At 58.0% G+C, this 23,328-nt stretch overlaps 4 protein-coding genes across 19 annotated transcripts in view; 3 read left to right on the top strand and 1 right to left on the bottom strand.

The window, feature by feature from the left end:
- Nucleotides 1-3,890: 3,890 nt before the first annotated feature.
- On the top strand, nucleotides 3,891-5,608 carry CYSRT1 (cysteine rich tail 1). 2 transcript variants are annotated; one of them, XM_052681012.1, is made up of 2 exons: nucleotides 3,891-3,967; nucleotides 4,343-5,604. In XM_052681012.1, exon 2 carries the CDS (start codon nucleotides 4,384-4,386, stop codon nucleotides 4,765-4,767), a length of 384 nt encoding a protein of 127 aa, XP_052536972.1. In that variant the 5' UTR covers nucleotides 3,891-3,967; nucleotides 4,343-4,383; the 3' UTR covers nucleotides 4,768-5,604. The 2 variants fall into 2 exon arrangements, with proteins under 2 accessions (XP_052536972.1, XP_052536974.1); XM_052681014.1 differs by lacking the exon at nucleotides 3,891-3,967 and adding an exon at nucleotides 4,166-4,183 and having other exon boundaries at nucleotides 4,343-5,608.
- RNF224 (ring finger protein 224) lies at nucleotides 5,511-11,840 on the top strand. 4 transcript variants are annotated; one of them, XM_052681009.1, is made up of 3 exons: nucleotides 5,511-5,605; nucleotides 9,292-9,742; nucleotides 10,644-11,840. In XM_052681009.1, exons 2-3 carry the CDS (start codon nucleotides 9,480-9,482, stop codon nucleotides 11,149-11,151), a joined length of 771 nt encoding a protein of 256 aa, XP_052536969.1. In that variant the 5' UTR covers nucleotides 5,511-5,605; nucleotides 9,292-9,479; the 3' UTR covers nucleotides 11,152-11,840. The 4 variants fall into 4 exon arrangements, with proteins under 4 accessions (XP_052536969.1, XP_052536970.1, XP_052536971.1 ...); XM_052681010.1 differs by having other exon boundaries at nucleotides 5,512-5,605; nucleotides 9,655-9,742; XM_052681011.1 differs by lacking the exon at nucleotides 9,292-9,742 and having other exon boundaries at nucleotides 5,531-5,605.
- A 1,867-nt stretch (nucleotides 11,841-13,707) lies between these two features.
- On the top strand, nucleotides 13,708-16,180 carry LRRC26 (leucine rich repeat containing 26). The gene is made up of 2 exons (XM_052681161.1): nucleotides 13,708-14,429; nucleotides 15,146-16,180. Exons 1-2 carry the CDS (start codon nucleotides 13,778-13,780, stop codon nucleotides 15,403-15,405), a joined length of 912 nt encoding a protein of 303 aa, XP_052537121.1. The 5' UTR covers nucleotides 13,708-13,777; the 3' UTR covers nucleotides 15,406-16,180.
- Nucleotides 16,181-16,957: 777 nt separating this feature from the next.
- Nucleotides 16,958-23,328, bottom strand: part of GRIN1 (glutamate ionotropic receptor NMDA type subunit 1) — a 31,392-nt gene continuing 25,021 nt past the window's right edge. For 7 of the 12 annotated variants that reach the window (XM_052681069.1, XM_052681060.1, XM_052681061.1 and 4 more), the window contains one exon: nucleotides 16,958-18,139. Coding sequence is in view for 11 of the 12 variants with exons in the window: in XM_052681060.1 (XP_052537020.1) it covers nucleotides 18,071-18,139 (69 nt within the window). In the remaining variant the exon portion in view is untranslated. Of the gene's footprint in view, nucleotides 18,140-20,811; nucleotides 21,097-23,328 lie in introns of those variants that run through there. The other 5 variants (XM_052681058.1, XM_052681062.1, XM_052681064.1 and 2 more) reach the window with 1 other exon arrangement.

The following is a 23,328-nucleotide window of genomic DNA, read 5'->3' as shown; positions in this document are numbered from 1 at the left end:
CGCCAGTGGGGCTTCTTCTCCCTCTTGTCCATTGGAGAATGGATGCACAGAGACAGCACTCGTGCTGTGACCACGGAAGCCTCCCCTCCTGCACCTCGCCCAGAATGCCACACACCTCGGGTGGCTCCTGCCTTTCAGTTGCATTTTTTTTCTGCCGACAACTGCAGAAAACGAGGCAGTTCTGCAGTGATCACACGCCTTATTTCTCGGCCGTTTGCTTGCTGTGAGTGTGCAGTTCCTAAGCAACCATCGGCTGCAGCCCGGCTGGTCCCAAATCACAGCAGTCCCAAACCACTGCTGGGTCCGCTGCTCGGCGCTCAGGCCGGAGCCATATCCTGCCCGTAATTTCCATATGTGCAAAGCAAGCACCAGGTGCGTGGCTGCAGCTCTCAGCTGGCACTGTCTGTCCCTTGCACAGTGCTGGACAGACAGGCACTGAAGGATTTTGTCATGTGGCTGCCACAGGATGGGCCGGTTCTGGGGACAGGAGGAGGGGCGACGCTTTTGGATGCTGCCAAGGGCAGATCCAGGCTTTCTGCCGCTCTGAATTGCCCTCCTGGGGAATGACGTGGTGGCCAAAGGAGTGATGTGCTTCCCACAGGGTCAGGGCAGGATGCCCACGCTGGTGCCCATCTGCTGAACCCCTCCTGTGCTTGTGCCCTCTGCCATTGAGATGTTTGGGATGAGGGCTCTCACCATTGTCCCCAGGATGGAGAGGGTCATCACAGCCACGCTGCTCTGTTCCCAGCAGCATGTTCCTGTGCTTCTCAGCGTGCCACAACCTCCACCTCCTCCTCTGCCAGGTTCTCAGCATCTGCCAGAAGAAAGCAAAATCATTCTAATTCCTCCCATTTACCCCCCAGCCTGCCCAGGCAGGGTGAAGTACAAACGTCCCATGGGCAAACACCAGCAAAACACCAGGCTGCTATGGTGGCAGAGACAAACCCATGGCTCCATAATGTTCCCTGTGCTGAAAACAAGGAGGAGCTGGCATAGGCACCAGCAGCAGCTGCCTCACCAGTGACTGGAACTCAGTGCTGAATGCCTGAAGAGCACCCTGTGGGTCATTGTAGCTCTTCAAGAGAGCTTTTCACCCTACAAGCATCTCAGATAAAATGCATCAGTATGGAGCATTGGCTCTGCCAGCCACCCTGTCCAGCCCAGCCCTCCCTGCTGAACCCAGCCCTGTGCCCTCCAGCCTTGGTTCTCAGAACGTGGGAGAATCTGGGTCGAAGCTCCCTGGGAATGGCACAGGGCTGGTGAGCTCTGGAGAGGAAGGGCATGCTGCTGTGAGCCCGAATTCACCAAGTGCTGGGGACATTTTGGCTTCAGGCACCAGCCCAACTACTCTCAAGCAGGAAAGCTGACTTGGTAAAGACTCTGTAGAGACTAAAGAGACTGTAGCTGCTCCTGTTCCTTTCCCTGCAGGGCACCCAAATTTCAGCTTGGAGCTAACCTGGACGTGTCTATGCATAGGAGCATGCATGGATTTTGGAGATGGTGTGACATAGGCAAAGCACAGGATGTTTTGGGGAAGCTCTTGGTGCTGGGAAGCAGCTGCTGCTGAACCTCAATCCCTCCTGGGGACAGCAGCCCCAGCCTCACACCCTGCTTGCTGCAGGAACCTGAAGCCCTCATCTTGTCGGGCACCCTTGCAGGGATTAAAGACAGAGCTGGCACAAGACCAGATCACCCGTTGGTAAATGGAGGCTGGGAAGCAGCAGGCCACCAGCTCTGGAGCAGGAGAGCAGCAGCCAGAGCTGAGAGGGCTTCCGGAGGCTGCAAAGAGCCGAGCCGGCGCCGGAGGCTGCGCGCAACGAGATTATCCAGGAGAGCGTGGGCTGGGCCAGAGCATCCCCCAGCACTGCCAGCTGCCACGGGGGGGCAGCGGGGATGGGGGGGAATTCGGATGAAGGCTGTCCGCTGACCACAGAGGCTGCAGTGCTCTCGAAGGCGGTAGCGATGGGATCTTCGCTTTTGAGACCTCCCCGGGAGGGGACGGGCAATGGGGATCCCCGCAGGTGTCGGTAAGCGGAGCCCACTCGTGAGCGGGGCCGTGCGTGAGGCGCGGGGGCAGAGCGCAGGGCAGCTGCTGCCGGGTCCCGCAGCGACACCGCCCGTGCGAGCAGCGACACGGCGGGGCAGAGAGACGGCAGGCAGGACGCTGCGTCGTGGATTTTTAAGCCTACATTCAATAAATGCAGGAGTCTTTCCTTGGAGAGACAGCTCCGCGTTGCCATCAGGAGCTGCGGGTTCTTCCCACCCAACGCTGGGTGCCGTGGTGCCGCAGCGCTCCTCCCGGTCCCCGCGCTGGGGGGAAACTGAGGCACGGAGCCGGGCGGCCCTGGGGAGGTCCGATCTCGCAGTTATCCCAAAGCCCACCCCGAGCTCTGCACCCGGTCCCACCTCTCCCGGCTCTCCCCAGCCCCACTTACCCGGCGCTGCGAATCTCGGCGCACTACGCGCGGCGCTCCCGGCGTGGCCGGCTGGGAAACGCAGTCCTGTCCCGCAGAACCCGGAGGAGGGGGCAGTTCGTTTTGCAAAGTGCTGTGGGAAACGTAGTTCGAGTCTCGGAGGGGTCAGCAGCGATTCGGAGCCACGCTGCTCCCCAGCTCCACGTGCACGGCCCCATTCCCGCATCTCGACAGCTCCCCCTTGGGATGGGATCCTGCACTCAGCCGCTTGTGGGAAGGCGCTGGGGCTCTGCACTTTGGAGGTGTCTGTGCTGACCACAGCATCATCCTATGACAGAGACACGGCTGGAGCTGGGGATCCGCAGCAGCCCTGTGCTGCCCGGCAGCGTTTGGCCACTGACACAGGAGAGACCATGTGGCTGCAGGCAGCGTGGGACAGGAGCTGTGCCCATGCCTGGGGATCTGTCCCCAAGCACCTGACATGTGGATGTGGTGCACAGGAACACAGCCCGAAGTCCTACAGCCTGAAGCAAAATGCCCACTTTGGACCCACGGGTGACACACAGGGGACACACGGGTGTCCTGTGAGGTCAGAGAGTAGCAGTGAGGCTGTGGTGGTGCCACTTCCATGCGACTTGTCCTCATGCAGGTGCTGGCCCAGATCCATCTAGGGAGCTTCCATCCTTGCTTCCAAATGGGAAGGCTGCCCCTGCCGGCAGCCCACAGCTCCACAGGGGCAGAGGCGGGGAGCTGGGGAAGGCCTGGCAGCTGATGATAGTGGAGACGCTGGCTTTGTGGCTCTGGGAATGTGGCAGGATCCACGGCAATGGGGCTTGGCCTGGGGGCTGGGTTTTCAGCTGGCATCTTCTGAGAAGCCTCACCTTGGTGCAGGACTGGGAGTTGGGTCTCACATGGAGTGTCCCTGTGTGACATCCCTGCCCGCTCTCAGGTACAGGGTGCTGGAAATCAGCATCTCCTTTTGCAGCACTGCTGGTCCAGAGCCTGTGACCCAAGCTTCATGCCAGCTGCGCCCCTCATCCACCCTCCCTGTGTGCTTCACTCCCTAAAGATGCCCTGAGGGCAGGCACAGGGTTAAGCCTCTCAAATCCATTGTGGAAAAGGCTCTGTTCAGTGGGTTCCAGCTCGTATGAAGCCAAGGTCCCACAGCAGAACTGCCTGTACCCTTCCCACTGCCCATCTCCACAGCGGGCAGCTCTGGTCCAGCCCCTTTGGTTTGTGCCACTCACCGGCACAGTGTTGTGGAGCTCAGTGGGGATCCAGCACTGAGGAGGGACGCAGCCAGGAGGAGCTCGAGACCTCCGGGCTGCGGGAGACGGTGCGCAGGGGACTGGGGGCAGGAGGAGCGTGGCAGGGAGGGTTGCGGGGTGCGGAGGGTGCGGTGCGCGGTGCCGCCGCCCGCTGCCCGTGCCAGTGCCCAGCGCGGCTGCCGGGGCCGGGCGGGGCGGGCCGGGGCGGGCCGAGCTGTGCCGCCGCAGGAGGAAGCGCAGCCCGGGGCAGAGCCGCCGTGCAGCCGGCCGGAGCCGCGCGGCTCGGTGAGTACCGGCAGCCCTCTGCCCCGAGCCCCGCCTTCCCCGCCCCGGCCCCCTGCCCCGTTCCCTTTCTTCCCACCCGTCCTGTCTCCTCTCTTCCTCCGTCTGTCCTCTCTCCCTCCTAACTCCCCCCTTTCTCCCAGGCTCGCCCTCCCGAAGCTCCCGCCTCACCTGCTCCTTCCTGGCCCCAGCACTCCGCCTGCCCCCATGGCCTCTCAGGTGTCACCTTCACTGTCGCCCACTCTGAGGGCCACACGAACGTGTCACTTGTTGGGCTCCTGTGCGGCTGCCAGGGACATGGGAGCGCTCTACTCCCCACTGTCCCCACAGGTAGCCACCCGCCCCGTGCCCTGGCTTCATGAGGTCGCTGTCTTGCAGGAGGTGGGGACTGAGCGCTGCCATCAGGCACAGACGGGGACATGGATCGCGGTGTTACCCTGGAGAACCCCTACGCCAGCGTGAACATCCCACGGTCCCAGTTCCAGCAGAGCTTCATCACTCGCTACCTGGAGGATGAACCTGCATCACCCACCATCATTGCCAACCCCACCGTCGTGCCTGTGCACAGCACAGAGGAGCAGGCAGGCAGCTGGGACAAGCAGCCCGTTTCCACAGAGAAGTCCTGGTCCCGGCCTCTCAATCCCTATGCCAGCATGAAGATGCCCAACGGGGAATCACCCAACTCCTTCTACACTGTCACCCTGGACAAGCCACCCAAGGGCCAAGGGCATGAAGATGGCAGGAGGAGCGGCTGCCGCAGGTGCTTCCCCTGCTGCAGAAAGTGCTGTTGCGTCATCTCCTAAGGGGACAGGTGGGATGTGCAGGGATGTGGCCACCTGGTCTGGACACCCCGGTTCGCTGCCCCATCTCCTGCTCTGGCTGCTGGGAGGTGATTTCACCCGTGAGCTGTGCAGCCAGATGCACCAGTGATGGACACCTGCAGCATCCTGAGAGCTCAGAATGGAGCATGGGGGAGAAGGATGGATCTGCTGACCCAACGGAGGCTAAGGAACCCTGGGGACAATGTGTGCCAATGTAGATGCCACTGAGAAAGTGCTCACACTGGGGATGGTGCTGAGCTGAGCTTCCCACTGTGCACTGTCTGGGGAACCAGTGCGGAGTGGTCAGGAAGGCATCCCTGCCTGGGCTGGGGACGCCCTGCCCTCTCCCAGCAGTGTCCCCATGCAATGTCCCGCAGTGCTGCAGTGATGAGCTCAGGGGATACCACCACTCCTTGCCACGCCACTCGCCTGACAGAGGGAATGAGGCAGGAGAGACAGACAGACAAAGCAGAGCCGAGTGCTGGCAGCACTTTGGAGCAGTGTTGGCACAGTGCAGGTATTGGGGTGCCAGGACCCTTTGCTGTGCCATACGAAGCTGCCAGTGCACCATCCCTAGCCCTCTGCCACTGCTGAGCACTGTGAGCAGTGGGAACGGGGCCCACTGCCCTCCTTACAGCACGCCAGGGCAGCTCAGCATTCAGGTCTGGACTGGGGAACAAACCAGCCCTTGTCCTGGGGCAGCTGCGTAAGCACTTGTGGCGGCTGCGGGGATGGGGCAGGGGCCTGGAAAGAGCGCGGGTGTGAGCGGATGACTTCAGTGCGCCACAAATAAATGACAGCCACCTCCTGCCCTGCCAAGGTACGCCTCTTCCCTCTGCCCTTGCTTTTCCGGGATCCTCAAGTTACTTCTTGCTTCTCCAGCTGGGCTCTGTAGTGCAGTGTGGGGGGCACGCAGTCCTCGCCCTTCCCCAAAGCTTAACTCCTTCACCGCTAGCTGAGCTCCTCACCTCACTGCTGCCAGCCCCCCTCCTGCCTCCCCCTACCTGGGTGCTTCCAGCACAACCCACTGTGGCCAGCCTGGGGATGCTGCCCAAGTGCTTGACCTAGCCCTGTGTGTCGTCCCAGCCCTTAGAAAGAGAGAACTCAGCTTTGGGTGGGTTGGGGAAGAGCTGGGGTCCTGGCTGGGGCAGCTGGGGCATGAGGGCCTTCATGGCACTGCCTGGGCTGGCTGCGACTCCTGGGAGGCCACCAGCACTGGAAGCCTACCGCTGTGGGCGACCACCCCTATAGAAGCCCACCAGCACTGGCAGCCCAACACCCCTCAGGTTCCCACCACCCCTCGTTTCCCACTACTCCTCTGTTCCCATCACCCCAAGACCTCTGGGGCCAGAGAGGCTGAGGCTTGGGATGGGGCCCTGCCAGCTTGGCTCTTCCACCTGGCCCACATCCCACGCTGATGGGTGCCAGAGGGTGTTGCCTCTCACAGGACGATGCTGGCAGGGATGTGGCTCCACGCACGTCCTGCACAAGGAGCTCTTGTCTGGACACTGGCAGTGCTGACATGGAGACAAGCAGTGCTGACAGAGAAACAAACTGACCCACCCACCAGTGTTTGCTTTGTGGGCTCCCTGTCCTGGCTGTCAGCCCTTCCCCACCCCAGAGCCCACCCGCAGCGTGGAGGTGGTGGCATGATGGTGACACACGTGTGGGGATGTGCCGTGGGGCAGAGCCCATCTCCCTGCAGCAGCACTGTGTGTCAGCTCTGCCCTTCGCTCTGTGTAACCTTGGGCAGATGACAAACACGGCTGCAGGGCGCCGCCTGCCAGCCCCTGGGCAATGATTAAGCTGAAGGCAGAGGTGGGCAGAGGAGGGCTTGGGGATGGGTGCTGGGATGGCCACGTGGGGCTTTGGGTGATGCTGGCGGGGGGGGGCAATGGGTGCTGCTCTGTTCATGGGATCATTAATTCTGTAAGAATCATAGAACCATGGAATGGCTTGGGTTGGAAGGGACCACAAGGATCATCAGGTACAGTTTGGCAGGAAGGGTTTCTAACTGCTAGATCAAGCCCAGCTCAGGCTGCTTGGAGCCCCTTCCACATCCAAGAATGGACACCCACAACCCCTCGGTTGTGGGTCCAACCCAGTCCAAAATCTCCATGTCTTTTCTGTGCTGGGCCCCAGAACTGGATGCAGTCGTTCAGATGCCCCCTCATGAGGGCAGAGCAGAGGGGGGACAATCCCTTCACCTGACAGCCATGACTTTTCTAACATGATGGAGAGCGGCTCAGCAGCCACATCAGCCCTGGGATGCATGTCATGCAGCCCCATAGACTTGTATGCATTCATTCTCATGAGTCAGCCTCGGACTTGCTCTGCCCTTACAGTGCGGGGGAATTTGCTCCTCCAGATCCCACCTAGAGGTTCTGGGATGTGATGTTCAGGGATGAGAGAAATACAAGAATCCTGGCTGCCAGTGAAGACTGAGGCAAAGAACCCATTGGATGCCTCAGCCTTCTCCATGTCTGTTGTAGCCAGTCTACTTTCCCATCTAGTAGAGGAGGTCTTTGGTCTGTCCCTTGTGAGCTCTTTACCTGAAGAATCCCTTCTTGTTGCAAGTCCATCTGCACCTTGGCATTCCTGATCCCATCTTTGCATGTCTGGACAGCATCCCTGTATTCTGTCCTGGTGACACATCCTTGCTTCCACTGCCTGTACGTGCCCTTATCCCTCAGCCTGACCAGCACATCCTGGCCAGGCCATGCCATGCCTCCTCTGCCTGCTTTCTTATTCTGAGGGATGGAGAGCTATCGTGCTCTCAGACAGGCGTCCTTGAAAAGTATCCAGCTTTGCTCCACTCCTTTGTCTCCCCAGGAGATCTCATCCAACAACTCCTTACACAGCCTGAAGTTGGCCCTCCTGAATTTCAGGGTCCTGACGCCACTTTTTGCCAGGCCCACATTCCTCAAGACTATGAATTCAACCAGGGCATGCTCACTGCAGCCCAGGCTGCCTCCCATCTTCATATCTTTAAAGTTCTCCTCCATGTTGGTGAGCCCCAGGTTCAGCAATGCTTCGCCTCTGATCTATCTGTCCAAGTTATCATCAATGGATTCCAGGAGTCTCCTGGATTGCTTTCAGCTTGCTGTGTTGTTTTCCCATCAGAGATCCATGTGGTTGAAATCCCCCACCAGGATGAGAGCCTGTGAGTATGACGCTTCTTGCAGCTGAAGCAAGAAGGTTTAGGCAATCAGTTCCCTGTGATCAGGCAGCCTGCAGCAGGCCCTGGCCACCAGCTGTCCGCTACTCATCTGATCTCAAATCTTAACCCACAGGCTCTCCACCTGTTCCCAACTGTTTCTCAGAGGCAGCTCCTCATGGTCTATCCATTTTTTAACACAGAGGGCAACTCCCCCACCTCTCCTACCTTGCCTATCCCTTTACAAAAGCTTATAGCTCTCAACGGTGGCATTCCAGTGATGTGAACCATCCCACCATGTTTCCACGACAGCAATAAGGTCACAGTTTTCCAACTGTACCACGGTTCCCAACTCCTCCTACTTCTTTCTTGCGCTGTGTGTGTTGGTACAGGGGCAATTCTCTATAGAGGTGGGGTGTTGGTATAGGGGCAATTCTCTATAGAGGTGGGGTGTTGGCAGAGTGCTGGGTGTGGGGAGGGCGCTGCTGTCCCATGTGGGTGCGGTGTGGGTGGTGATGCGCAGCCCCGGCTCATCTGTAGCAGACCTTTGTACTCTGCAATTGGGGCCTCTCCCTGTTCTGCAGTGCCAAAGGTCCCCACGGCTCCTGGGATGGTTTGCAGCTGAGTGCTGGGAACAGATTAACACTTTTCCCACCCACTGGCTGCTGCTGATTGCCCCGCGCCCAGGTTTAGGTGTCTCCGCAGGCCTCGCAGAGCTGAGCTGGTTTCAGGCAGCGTGTCCCTCAGTGTACCCATGCCACCCAGGGGTCTCCCTGCCCCATCCCAGCCCTGACCACAGGTCCCATGTGTCCCAGTCTGCAGGAATCACAGCAGGGCTGAGGCTGGAGGCAGCTCAGTGTCCATCTGGTCCTATCCCTGCTCCAGCACAGTGTGACCAGGACCACGTGGCTTCAGAGACCCCACAGCCCCTCTGTGCAGGCACTTATTGATGGGATCCCCCTAAGCCTGCTCTCCTTGCCAGCTTTGGGACATGCAGGACATCCCCAGGCTGCCGGGTGCCCAGCCATCCCCGAGCAGATGGTTACTGAATGGAGCACCCAGTGCCCATCGGTATGCCCAGCGCTGCCCTGGCTGCCAGCATGGGGATGCTACCCCCAACGCGGTCCCGGCAGTGGGATCCCACCCGGTCTGTGTTGCCGAGGACACGTCAGGATACAGCTGCTTCGACCCCAAAGCTGCGGTGCTGTTCTGCTCCCGAGCACGGGGGTCTCGGTCTCCAGCTCACTCCCCCCTCACCCCCTCCGGCTCTTCCAGTTCTGGCTTCGTGGGAACAGATTGGGAACCCGCTCCTGCCTGCATTGCTGCCTGCTGCCCTCTCCTGTCCGCAGGCAGAAGTGCTGAGGGCTCCTGGCTGTGCTCTTCCGGGATCCTGGATTTGTCTTTCCAAGTCCTCTGCTCTCCCTGCACGGTTGTGACGCTGCTACTCGCCCCAGGCTGCCACTACCCCCGGGCCAGGCACCAGCACGGACCTGACAGGGGCTCCCGAGGGTCCAGGCTCTGCCCCCCAAGTCTGGCAATGAGCATCGTTTCCAGAAGAGCACTGTGCAGGGACTCTGTCTCCCTGTATTTCCCTGCACATGGAACCCACGTGCCAGGCAGAAGCTGTGGTGTCTCTGTAGCAGCCCAAGCTCCCCAAGCCCAGCCCTTGTTGTCCTCACCTTTTGGTGACATCTGTCCCATGCATGTCTCAGAGCATCCACAGGGCGATGGGACTTCTGCTGGCCGACATCTGCCCAGAGGTGCCTGGATGAAGATGGAGAAGACTTTGCTGCTGCCCAGGTACAGCCTGTGTCCTCCAGTGTTTCAGCCTGGTCTCACAGGGGCAGTTTCTCCTGCCAAGGAGGCAGAACAGGTGGCTAACGAATGCTCCCAGGAGCAGAGAGAGGGCTTCGATTTCAGAGGGCTTTGTTATCTGGGTGCTCGTAATCCAATCTCCCAGGCTTGGCTTCCAGCAGCAGATCTGATACTCATCTGCCCCTGAAAGGCGAGCCCCTTCGCATTACGCAGCCAGGCAGTCTCCAGACCCAATGCTGCTCCCAGGACTGACACAGCCCCCCAGGGTGGTGCAGCCCCTCTGCCGCCTCCCCTGAGGACTTGGGGAGGAGAGCATTCAGGTAGGGATGGGGGACAGGAAAGGGGGAAGAAGGGGTACCCACATGGACCAAAATGCCTTTTGGAGAGGAAGTGGGGTCCTGGTGGTCTCTGGGAGAGGGTTGCAAATGTGTTGAGATGATGCTGAATCCACCCCAGTTCCCCCCCACCAACCTGCATGTTCCCTGCTGCTGGCATCCACAGCACAGTGCTCCAGGGCTGGCATGGAGCAGGGCTGTGGCATGGCCTGGCCCTCTGTGCACAGCTCCCAGCTCCTCCCCACCCCGTGGTGCCCACTGACCCATCGCCCCATGAAGGCAACTGGGATCTGGCCACCCCCAAATCTTTTGGGAGAAAAGGGGCATTCAGCACAGCTCACGGTGGGGACACACGGATAGCACAGCCCCATGGATGAGGGCACCCCAGAGCCCACCATAGGGCAGGGTCCCCAGTAGCCCCAGGAACCCACAGCCACTCCAGCTGCATGGAGCTGCTTCCTGCACTTCGGCTACAAGCTGATGTCCTTTCCCCAGCTTTAGCACTGACACATTTTCTTCCCTCCTCCCTCCCACCCTCCTCCACCCCCCAGCATGTCCCAGGCTGGTAGCAGCCCCTGTGCAGAGGACGGGGGGCCACGTGCCGAGGCACACACGCGCACCCCAAGCCGGGGCAGCCAGAAGCTTGAGTGCATCATCTGCTACTCCTCATATGACCTGTGTGGCCGGCTGCCTCGCCGGCTCTACTGCGGCCATACCTTCTGCCAGACCTGCCTCAAGCGCCTGGACGCCGTCGCCAACGAGCAGCGCTGGATCCCCTGCCCACAGTGCCGCCAAAATACGCCCACACCGCGCGGCGGTGTCACCATGCTCGACCTCGACCTGGCCACTTTTCTCCTCGTCAAGGCTGACAAGGAGCATCCCCGGGTGGCCGCACGCTCCCTGCAGGATGTGGCCACCAAGGACTTGTGCAAGGAGCCGCCGGTCACGCAGCAGCCGCTGGGGCTGTGCCAGGACGCCGTGCCCCGGGCACCGTTCCCGAACCGTGGCTGCTGCCGGCCGTGCATCTGCTGTGGGGTGACGGCAGCTTTTGAGATCTGAATGTGGGGACATGAGGACAGCAGGGTTTGGTGGACTGAAGCATTCTGTGCCTCCAAGCTGAGCTCTTGGGGTACTGCCTGGGTCACATTTTGGGAATCTCCACGCCACGCCCCAGAGTCATTGTGGATAGCAGTGGTGGGGTTGTTCTGGTAGTCTAGGAAAGGCTCCAGCTTGTCCATGGGCTTTTTCCCATTCTGTTGGGATTTGGGCTGCAACAAGGGCGATGAGAGAGCTCCCATCCTTCACCCTGCCGACTGACCCCTCCAGCAGCTCCAAACCTGCTCCAGCCATCACAGATGCTCCCAGGACCTAACAGCACAGCTTCTTCATGAATGCAGCTCTGCAGTGGGGGCACCTTCACCAGGACAGGTGGCATGGGAGCCTGGCACAGCACACTGACTCAGGGATGCTTCAGGGAGTGTGCCACAGCCTGGAGGTCCCACATCCATTAAACATCTCCTAAGCTGCACATGTGGCATTTGTTGTTCATCCTCATGCTAACTCGGGGCAAGTCTTGCACCCAGAGCAGGAAGCAGGGACCTGCTTTGCCCAATTGCTTTTCTTTGCTTGCTTTGTCATTTGCGTGAGAAATATGGGGCACTGGGGCAGCTGGACAGTGCAAATTGAGGATGACATTGTCACTGGGGCTCTTTGGATTGATCTTGCCTCCAATTGCTGTGCTCTAGCACAATGTGGGCTTAGCAGATGCCAAATGTGGAGGTCTGGAGTGCACCAGGGTGATGTTAATGCAGCTCCTGGGGAGGGCTGGGTGGACTCTGAGTCCATTTCCATGTGGCTGATGAGTTCTTGCAGCATCCCATTGCAGGGCACCACGGTGCCACCTCAGCTCTGCCCTGCTCCAGGTGCCAGGACTGCAGCTGCAAGATCCCAGTGCCCTCACTTGGCGCGGCAGCCACGGTGTGCGCAGCACATCCACAGTTCTGCCACTTGGTGTCACCTATCATAGAAGAGTCGGAGCCCCGAGCTGTGTATAGCAGAGTCCAGGCACCTGCATCTCCATCGCTTCATTTTGGGAATGGTTTTGGCCTGTTGTCTGGGCACCCCATTTCAGTCCCCTTGTGCAGTGCCTTCAGGACCACTGTCAACCAGCACAGCCCTAGTGCTACTGCTGTAGAACAGGGATGCTCAGAGCCACACCTGGTGCTGGCCATGGGACTGGGCTTAGAAGCCCAAAATCTCCAAAGGAGGCATTGCTGTGGTGTGCAGCCCTAGCTGAGGATGGGGACTTGCAGATGCTGTGCTCCCTGTCCAGAGAAGGGATGAGTGAAAGGGACCCAAAGGGCCATACTGCTGTTGGTGTTGGGAACAGGGTGCCCAGCAGAGGACTTACAGGGATAGTGAGGGGATGGTGGTGACGCTGCTGGGGTGCCAGGCCCACTGGTGGAGATGCATCTTGCCACTTGTCACTGAGGTGTGCTGCAGAGTGGCAGTGAGTGAGAGCTCTGAGATGCTTCACATCTTCAATGGGCTCCCTGAGCTTTTGCTGGAAATGACCTTGTAATCTTTTTCTTGATCATTTTTACACCTTGGTGCATTGGGCAATGAACCTCTGAGTGCACTGGGTCCCTGAAAACTCAAATCCTCATCCATCCCAGGGTGCTGCACATTAGTGGGTGCTGCAGGGCCCTGTGGAGCGTGGCTGTGCCCTACCAGGGCTGGGCTGGGCTGGGTAGGAAGATTCCTCTGAATTATTTCCAGATGGGGATTAATGCAGCATACTGAGTTTGCTGCAGGGTAGATAAACAAATCAAAGCTCCTCTAGAGGCTATTAATAAACCGGTCTGCCTGCCGCTCCTGCCCCGGATCTGAGAACATCCCAGTTCTGGCTGGGGGTGCAGGTTCTGCACGGGTGGCAGGAGGTCTCCTGGGTCCCAAATGGCAAAGGAGCCATGAGGACACCTCCAATCCATTGCTGAGATGGGTGGTATGAGGTCCCCTGGTTCCCAAGGGCTTCTCAGGGAACTGAGGCATGGGGAGCTAGAACCTCCCTCCTTCAGCACCCGCTGTGGGGCTTGGAAACTAGAGTACATGTAAACAGGGTGGGGGCAGACTTTGAGCCCGCTGGTGCTGGCACTGCCATGCCAAGGCCAGGATGAACATGTTCCAAGTGGCAGCAGCCTGGCACAGCCACCTTCCTTGTGTCGAGTGGAGGTCACATCCCAGCTCCCCTCACCCTGCCCCGGCTGCCGGTCCCCAGCCAAGGGAAACAGATCCCAGCCAAGGGCTGCCCACAGGGGACACCTGGCAGGACCTCTGCTGATGACATGATTGATGCTTTGTCCCATCCTTGCTGGGTACTTCGCTCTGGGTCCTCTGTGCATCCTGTGAGCAGGACACAGGCCAGAAGATCATTTTTTCCCCCTCCCCAGCCTGCAGTGCACACAAGCAGTTAAATAAGGACAGCACAGATCTGGCTGCTTACCTGGCTGGAGCAGTGCCTGGCAAGGGGAGGGGTGAGGGCACGGCCGCACCTTGCCAGGGCAAGCATCACTGCAAAAATATTTGCTAAGAAAAGTGCGGCTCCACCCCGAGCACAACACAGCATGCAGTGGGGAATGCGTGCAGCTACCGGGAGCCAGGCACATCCAGCTGCTCACTGCACCCAATGGTGCCAGTCAGGGACGCGGGGCTAGGCAAGGCCATCAGGCATCCCGCCATGGGGGCAACGCCGATGCCAGGGACTGGGGAGCCTCCACTGCGCGGGTGGGCAGCCACGGGTGGATGGAGGGGTCCCAGCGTCCTGCTGGCCCTACTGCTCCTCCTGTGCCCACTGCCTGCTCCAGCGTGTCCCCACACCTGCCACTGCCAGGCAGGGGAGGTGGACTGCCACCAACGTGACCTGCACGAGGTGCCGCGGCTCCTGCCCACCAATGCCAGCACCCTCTGGCTCGACTACAACCTCATCGCCGTGCTCAGGGCCCATGCTTTCCCCTCCCTGCCGGTGCTGCTGCGGCTCAGCCTGACCCATAACCGCTTGGAGAAGATCCACAGGCAGGCGCTGCTGGGACTCGGGACGCTGCAGGAGCTGGACCTCAGTGACAACTACCTGTCTGTGCTGAGCCCCGAGACCTTCCTGCCCCTCACCAGCCTGTCTATCCTCAATTTAGGCTACAACAGGCTGGAGCAGCTGGAGGCAGGTGTGCTACCTGCCCTGCCTCAGCTCCAAGTGATCTTCCTGAATGGGAACCCCTGGATGTGCTCCTGCAGCATCCTGCCCCTCTGGCGCTGGCTGGAACACAACAGGGAGAAAGTGCCAGGTGAGTGCCCAAGGGAATGTGTCCCCACACCCCCACCTGCTCCGCCTTCTCTGGGCTCCCCCATCAGCTGCCAGGCTTTGCGTGCAGGGGCTGGGGTTCCTGCAAGGTTCCCAAAAGCCAGCCCCATTTGGGTGGATTTGTCCTCAGATCTGGTTCCTCGTGGCCGCTCCTTGGTCACCAACAGGGACTGCCCAGAGTGGTGGGGTCGGCACCCTGTACTGTCCCACTGTCTCCCTGCCACAGGGAGGGTAAGGATGGGCAATGTGCACCTGTGGGGTGGGCGTCACACTTGACTTGATCAAGGCCCGATGCCTTCAGCCTCTTCCCTATGGGGAAGACCCTATGAGTGTGGGTCTGATCCACTGGTGAGGTCTTTCCTTCCACTCCTTCCCATCCATTTCCACTGGTGGGGCTTTCTGTGCCATTTCCAGACTGCCTGCTCACTGCTGCCCCCAGGGAGCCATTCCCCTCTCTGCCTGACCCATCCTGCCCTGGTCTGTGCCCACCTCCCCATCCATCCCACTCCCCAGGGTATAGGACATGGATGAGTGTGGGACCCTCCCTGCTTCCTTTCTTTGAGCCCTACTCTGTGCCACTTTGACCAGCCTGGCCTTGCAGTCCATCCTCCTGCCCTGGTCCCCTGTGTCCCACACAGCCCTACTGTCCCACCTGCCTTGTCCCCTCATATGCCCACCACCACCACTTCTCTCTTCCAGAGAGGAGTTCTCTCCGGTGCATGTTCCCAAAGTCACTGAACACATACCCGATCATGGCCTTTGGGAATGATTCCTTCCAGCAGTGTCAGAAGATCCCGCTGTCAGCCCAGAACTACGCTGCCTTTCTGCTCATCGGTCCCTTCTCCTTCCTGGCCAGCATCTTCTGCTGTACCTTGATAGGCTCCATCGTGGTCATTTACCAGCATCTACGCAAGGAACCCCAAAGCTGGAGGAGAACCCTCAGCACTGGGTGTCACTGAGTCAGGGCCACCAAGGGCAGAGGGGACTTTTTGCTGATCCTTTTCCTCTGGCTCACCCCCTCTTGCCTCATTCCATGCATTTGAGTGTGTCCCATTTACCTCCTTGTGTCTTTCAGTGCTCTCATCACCCTCCACCCTGCATTCAGTGACTCTCAGCAATCCTTCACACATCCCTCCTGTCCTATGGTTTGGTTTTTGGTGCATCCACATGCCATCTGTTTGGCTTTATGTGTGCCCCAGATATCTATGGGCCTACCAGTGCATTTGAGGACCTTTTGGGGCAACCCAGAGCCTCCATCCATGTGGCAGATGGAAGTAGAATTGTAGAATCATGGAACCATTTGAGTTAGAAGGGTTCTTTAAGAGCATTTGGTCCAAATCCCCTGCAATGAACAGGGACAGCTATAGCTCCATCAGGTGCTCCGAGCCCCATCCAGCCTGATCCTGAATGTCTGTAGGAATGGGGCATCCACCACCTTTGGTGGTGCTTCTTTTTGTAAAAAAAAACCTTTTTCTTATATGCAAAAGTACAACTGGGGTGAAGGGGGTAACTCTCACAGAGGAGAAACAGTCCCTGTGCACTGCAAGGCAATGGGAGCCACAGTGAGATGCCTGTGAACATCAACCTTTCTCCACTAGCTCCAATGGCATAGAAATGATTTCCTGCCTGTGCAAGAGCTGTAGGACAAGCCAGGGATGTGGCCAATGCATCCTTTGGCAAGCTTTTGGCAGAAGTTAAATAAGTCATACAGAGAATAAACTAAATGTAACCTCAGCTGTGGCCTGCTCTCATTTTTATTGGCAAGACACAGACCAGCCCTGTGTGCATATGTGGCTCTCTGGGAAGGTCTGGGCTTCCCATGAGGAGCTAGGACCTTGTCTGACATCCCCCACAGCCACCTGGCTGCCTGCTCCTCCCAGGCGCACAGCCATCCTCCCTGGGGACTCAAACCATTGTGGCCACTGGCTGGGAACATGGGGACAAACGTCAAGCCATGAAGAAGAAAGGGAGGCAAAGCTGGAAGGGAATGATGTCATGGATGATGTCACAAGCTTATTGGGGGTTGTATGGCATAGCAAAGAAAAACACTAGGAGGCAAAGGGAGCGTGGGGTTGCTGCTGGGCCCTTCTCTCCACTTGCCTCCATGTTGGGCATGAGCATAAGGTCCTGCAGTGGCTGGTGAGATGGCTGCTGTCACCAGCCCAAGGGGGGAAATATGTCCCAGCAGCCTCAACCCAGATTGCATCAGGATGGAGGTGGGCAAAGCCAGCTTGCATGGTGCTGGTGTTTGGCTTCAGCCTGGGTCTGTCCACACAATCTCCATCCGTCCTGCCATCCTAGAATAGGAATGCCTCACTCCTCCCCACCCTCCCTGCAGCTCCTGGCCCTCTCCCTGCTCCATCCCTCCCTGTCCCCCCACCTTTTTGCCATGAGCCCTGCAGAAGTGCTGGGTGAGGCTCTGATTTAGCACAGGGCTTCCTGCCAGCTCTGCTGAGAGGGAGAAACAGATGGAGGCACACGGCGCAGCAATAAACCACTCCACAATCCAGTCTAGACTTTACTGAGCTCTTGCAAAAACTTGGTATCAATGTTACACTGACGTATAAAGTTGAATGGTCCTGATTTCTCAGCTGGAGTGAGATGAACTTGATGGAGCCACTGCAGTCAGTGGGACAATGCTCATAGACCCCAGCTGCCACCCGAAAATCTTGCCGGCCCTGTCTGCCACACCTGCTTGGCTGGGGCAAGGAGGAGGTGGTGCTCTCCACAGGGGCTTGGTACCACATTGCAGGTGGGTTTTCTGCCCTTGTTGCTCATACACACTCTGCAGGCACTCATCCCCAACCTGGATGGTGTTTCCTGGGTGTTGGAGTGCTCATGGCTGCTTGAAACACCTGCTTGTAGAAGCTCGGTGCATGGGGAGGAGTAGCTCTGAGCGGTCTTGCTTAGTCGCCTTCTGCTGAGCTGGCACTCGGTTTGCCTTGTTTGTCTCCTGGTCATGTCAGCTACAGTGTGAAAGTTACGTGCTGGCCATGGCCAGGCCTTGGGGATGCCTTGTGTGCAGATATGGGAAGCCAGGATCTTGGCTGGGAGCTCCAGAGCACCACATTTGGTCATGGGCACTGAGCAGGGGCTGATGGAGGGGAACGGGCGCTCATCCCCTGGCCACGAGAAGCGTGCACATCTCCCAGCCCTGCTGTGCTGGTGGCAGATCTCTGCATGGCAGCAGTCCCTGGCCGCTCCACGAGAACATCTCTGGGATCTGTGGGAACCCAGAGCCTGCAAAGCCAAACACGTGGCTGCAGCCTGACACCGGCTCTTCCCTACCACTGCAGGACAGCAGGCACCACGTGCCTTCCAAGTCCTTTCCCCTCACACGCAGCCGGTCAGTGGCAATACTGATCAACAACAGCACTGGTTGGGAGCGGTTTTCTCTGTACAGTGAAGTCCAAACCCTGTCCTGGTTCTGCCGTGCATTTTGGGGCGTGAGTATGGCAGCAGGCCTAGGGAGGGAGGGAGATATACAATGAAGTCACCGTGTATGGATGAAGGATGCTTTACTCCCATCTCACCCTGAAGAACCCATCAGTGTCCCTTGAGAGGCAGTCCTGGCTGTGCCTTCCTACTGTGCCGGGCAAGGACTGATGGCCCTTGGGGAGAAGGTCAAACCACAGTGCTGACGGAGGGGTCGGAGAGGTTGAGCTGGCCGGTGATGTCAGTGGGATGGTATTGCTGCAACACACAAATACACAGACAGAGAGAGAGGAGCGTTAGGCAGTCCTGGCACTCTCCCCCGCATCTCCTCACACCTCCTGTGTCCCTACGGGATATCTCTGGGGGTGATGCAAAGGCCCCATACCTGCTCGTGGCTGAGGTCCCCTGTGCTCCAGCCTCGTGCAGAGGTCCTTGCAGACGCTCTCCATGCACTCTATGGCCGGATGGGGAGGAGACTGGGGCATGGCGTGGTGCTTGGCACCTGTGGAGCCAGCCCTCGCCTTCTTAGGGAATGCCACAAGAAGAAGCTGTGACTTGCCAGCCCAGCCCACGGCTGAGCATGTGGCTGCAGGGCATGGCCGGTGGCAGCTCCAGCTGTGCTCTGAGGCCATGGCAGTGCATCTCCCTGCCTGAGTGCCTCTGCTCTTCCTACCCTTGTGCGCAGGTGAGGAGCTGTGCTGTGCGGCTGATTGGCGACAAGCTGTAGTGTCACTTGCTAATGTGAAAGTGCAGCCTGTGCAGATGTGGCCTGGATTCGGGGTTCTGAACTCCTTGCAGTGGGGTGCTCAGCCAACACCCCTGGGAAAAACCTCCCCAGCTGCATCCCCACCAGCAGGGAGAGCAGAAACACCTCTGTAACAGCAAAAAAAAAAAAAAAAAGAAAAAAAGCCTTTCTCCCCAGCTAGGGGCTAGCAAATGGGCAGCTGATTCCTCCCTGCCTCCTTCCTCTCATTCTCCTAGCTCCAAGCCCTGAGTGGTTGGGTGGCACCAGTGCCAACAGTGACACTGAGCCCTCTGTCATGCTGCTTTGGGGACCTAACGTGGTGCCAGGAAAAGATCTTGGTGTGCTGCTGTGTGAGCCCTCTCCATGGACATTTACCACACTACCTAGGAGGGCTGGTGGGCTACATGTGTGGTGGGCTTCCATGGGCTCCTTGGTCTTTAGAAGGATTTCACAGGATTTAATGCATCCTGTGTTTGTCAGCAGCAACTGTGACCCCTGTGCCTCTGCTGGTGGCTCTGGCACTGTGGCTACCCTGTGTGGGGAGGTCTGGTGGCCCCTTGAGCACGGCATGGGCTGTTTGGGGTTCGCCTGCTTGGTTTGAGGCTTCACAAGGACCCCAGTGGGAAACTGCTGGGGTGGGGACCGGAGCTAGCACGATCCCATCCATGTGGCGCATGTGGTGAGGAACATCTCTTGGGATGGCTCATCCATGTGGGGCACCAACAGCTATCAAAATGGAGCCTCTAAGAAATCCCAAGTGGCAACACCGTGGCCATCCCCTGGAGGTGCTGCTCTGCCAATCTGCTCTGTCACCCTGAGGAGCTTTCTGTGGCATTCTACTGGCCCACCAAAACCACACCTTTTCTAAAGGGGTGCAACCAAAACCTCAGCTGCGGTAGCAAAGCTGAAGGGATGGGGCTGGAGCCCCTCCAGGAGGAAAAGGCTTGCAGAGGGGAGAGGCAGGGCGGGCACCCATAGGAGATGATGCCAGCCTCTGCCGGAGGAAGAGCTCCAGATAAAAAAACTATAGGGGCAGAAGAAAAGATCCTTTGTTAAACACCCTGACGCAACCAGGAAAAAAGCAGTGTGGGTGCGAATGCGTGTGCCTCTGTGCACGTGGACGTGGGGCAGGAAGGGGGGGCCCGGCGGGGCGGGATGGAACAGAGTGCTCTGCCCTCTCTGCACAGCTCTGGGGGACCCTGACGTCACCACACGACCTGGGGAGCCTGGCAGGAGAACTGCGATACAGAGTGGGGCTTTGGGTTGAAAGCATATCTCCTCCAATCACAGAGTTATCACAGGGTAACATTCGCGTTTACTGGTTTTTTTTTTTGTTTTTTTTTTTTTGTGTAGAGTTCATGCATGCAGTTTTTAATATTAAAAAAAAAAAAAAAGAAAAAGAAAAAGGAAAAGGCAAAAAAAAAAAAAGCAAGAAAATTGTCATATCAAAACTATGTTAAAGTAGAACTAATTCTAGAAGCACATATCAGTAATTTAGGGTAAATGATGTTACAGGGATGGTGCAATTATCCCCAAACCAAACATTATAAAGCCAAGAAATTAATTAATATTAACTGCAGAAGAGACTCAAACATGTTAAGGTATGGAAGTGAAGTGAAGGCACCAAAAACTTTAAATGACATCAGGAAGAAAATATAGACAAGAAATCAATATGTCTTTAAAAATGACTTCAACCTAATCTGGGTTCACATGGCAGACCCTGGCTGGTGGGAGATTTTCTGGAAGAATTTGGGGTTTCTCTTTTTTTTTTTTTTTGATTAAAAATTAGGATTCCAGCTAAACACAATCTTGCTGTAGAAAATGTCAACTTTCCTTTAAAAAAAAAAAAATAGTTGTATTTGGCCTAGAGATGGTTGTTCGGGGCCAAAAACTAGGTTCTTTTTCAGCCAAAAAGCACTTGGTTTTGGGATGGCTGATCTCTCACTGAAAAGGTGACCTTTTCCATGTACCCCCTCCATTCTCGACCAGTTCTGGCATCGTCCCCACGCTCGAGGGGCCCTCGCTTGGCGGTGGCGTGGGACGTGTGCTGTGCTGTGCCTGCGGGGCCCGCGGGCTGGCAGTGGGGCTGTGGGGGCTGATGACGTCTGCAGTGTGGGCTAAGGGATCTGTGCGTCTCGGAACGTGTCTGTACGAAATGTGCCGGCTCGGAAGGTGTCTGTGTGGTTTATGCGTCTCACATGGCTTCTGTGGGGTTGCGGTAGCGTGGGTGGCTGCGATGGATGGCAGTACATCAGCTCTGCGAGTGCTATTCGAGTTGCAGGAGCTGCCTATGGGGAACACATGCATCTCCTCCTGGGGCGGTGGGGATGATGTGCCGCGGAGAGGCTGTGCAGCTCGGGTGATGGTGGGCGCTAGGACGTTCAGAGTGGGGTGGCAGCTTCCCGGGGCTGTCTTGGCTCCATGGTGCCAGCCTGTCTCTCTGGCACTCCTGAGGGACCATTCTGCAGGGCTGCAGAGCAGAATCCATTTTTAAAACTCCCGGCAACGAAAAGGGAAGAAACAAGGCCACCAGGTTTGCTAGCAAGGAGAGCCCATGGGGCTGGGGTCAGCCTGGCCTTCCAGCCCCATGGGCTCTCCAGCTTTGCCCAGCTGAGACCTGGTGTGGACCCGTGGCTCTGCCAAGCATCATCGTAGAGCACCTCACTGTTTTCTCATCTTTACAAGGACCCCAGGCAATGTGACCCCGCATGCTACTACCTCATGGGGCCTTCCACAGCAGGAGGGCTTTGGGGTCTCTGAGCCAGGACTGCTGAGTGGAAGCTGGGGGCACCAGATGGCAGGCTGTGACAAAAGCTGATGACAGCACCCTCCCGCTGGTCGCTCTCCCAGTGGAGTGCACCAGCAGGCCTGCCCGACATCACCACAAAGCTTGCTCTGCTGCTTCCTGCCTTGAGGCTCCTTGTTCAGATCTTGGTCCTGTTGACCTCTTGGTAGCCCAACTAGCTAACTGACCCCTTGGGAAGATGTCTTGGGGCCCTTGCCATGGCACATCATGGTATGCAGATGGCTTTAATAGGCTTGCAGACAGCAGGGCCTCTTTGCCTATAGCTGCAGCTGTCACCAGAGTGGCAGCCATCATCTGAAGCTTCCGGTGTAAAGACCCCAGGCCCTGGGCAGCTCAGAGTGCTCCTACCACAGGGTATTGGGGTGACAATGGGGTTGTGAATGCTGCACCATGAGCAGGATCAGGCCCAGGGTCACTGGAAAGGAAGTGGGGCGATGGAGGAGGTACTGAGGTGCACCATTGATCCTGGTGGAACAGGCAGGCACCAGCCCCTTTCACTTGGGGAAGGGCTCAACCACAGCCAGGACAAGGGATCACCTCTCCTGGCACTGGCCACATGCCTGCAGTGGACACGGGTCTCCCCAGCTCCCCACTTTGCTGTGATGTTTGCTGGCCTGGTCTGTCCCGGGCCAGGACCTCTTGGCTTTCTAAACCTGGGAGAGAACATGGCGTTTGCTCCAGGCACCCTGAGGGCTTCCCTGCAGGTTTTTTTCCACAACTGTTCCTTCTTCTCCTGGCTCTTCTCACTCCCCACCTTCTCCTCACTGCATCTCCCACCCCATCTCTGCCTCCTGCCCCTGGTCAAAGGTCCAGCCACCCAGAGCCTCCTCCAACCATCCTCTGCCTGAGGATATGCATGGGTCTGGTTCTGGGACACTGAGATGTTGGGGCACCACCAAGACAAGGATCCACACCAGGAGCGTGGTGAGTGAAGGAGGTGACAGGGATGCTCATCTTCCCCGTTGGGTATGGGTACAAGCAAGGAGAGCAAGGAGAGCATGAGTTCCCCAAGGAGTGCTTTGTGCGAGACGGTGGCAGCCGAGCCTGGCAGGGGGCTCAGCTGTCCCTGAGGCCATTTCCCAGGGTGCTGGGGACGAAGCCTGCCTGGTGCCAAACGCAGCCGCTTCCATGCAGCGCCGTGGCTGGAGACCCCTGCGACATCGCATGCCGCTCCCCCCCGCCAGCCTGCTGCCGTCCCCCCATCCCCACCGTGCACCGCAGGGACCCCGCTGGCAGCAGCCGAGTGGCCCGGAGAGCGGATCTGGGGCAGCGCCCGCGTCCACACAAGACAACAGAGTAGCCACAGTGCAGAGTGTTGTACGACAGACGGCAACATGCAGAGGGACACCGGCTCAGTCCGACAGACCAACAGCCCAACCTGACGCTGGCGTGCCTGAAGCTCCAGCACGAGCAGACACGTTTGCACAGTGGGGAATGGCTGGCTTTAGAGGCAGCTATTTGGAAACGTTCTCTGGTTACGTGCGAGCAGCGGCACTGCGAGGTGGAAAGCCCAAGTTTGAAGCAGGCTGGGTCAGTAATGACCTCCTGTGCCTCCTCTTTGCAAGAGCAGCTCGGATGCTGCTGCTGATAACCAGAGAGCTGTCGCTGCGCCAAGTGCTACGTCCCAAATGCTAATAGTCACAAACAAAAATCACATGTAGAGAATGTGACACGCATGGCTCTCGGTGAGGTGACACGGTGCCCAAATTAAATCGGGGTGATTGTTTTAGGCATACAATGACAAACAGGAACACTCAGGAACGGAAAAATAAATAAATAAATAAAATGTCATTGGTTTCAAGAGGTCAGCACCGGTACGGTGAGCAAAGCACAGAGAGGAACATCAGAAATCATCCAGGCAAAAAGAAAACGGAAACGAAACGAAAACTCGGTTGC

Source organism: Tympanuchus pallidicinctus, unplaced genomic scaffold (assembly GCF_026119805.1).
Source record: "Tympanuchus pallidicinctus isolate F22 unplaced genomic scaffold, pur_lepc_1.0 scaffold19, whole genome shotgun sequence".
NCBI classification, from domain to species: domain Eukaryota; kingdom Metazoa; phylum Chordata; class Aves; order Galliformes; family Phasianidae; genus Tympanuchus; species Tympanuchus pallidicinctus.
The sequence above is the reverse complement of the archived record's forward strand: the minus strand, read 5'-3'. Positions and strand labels throughout refer to the sequence as shown.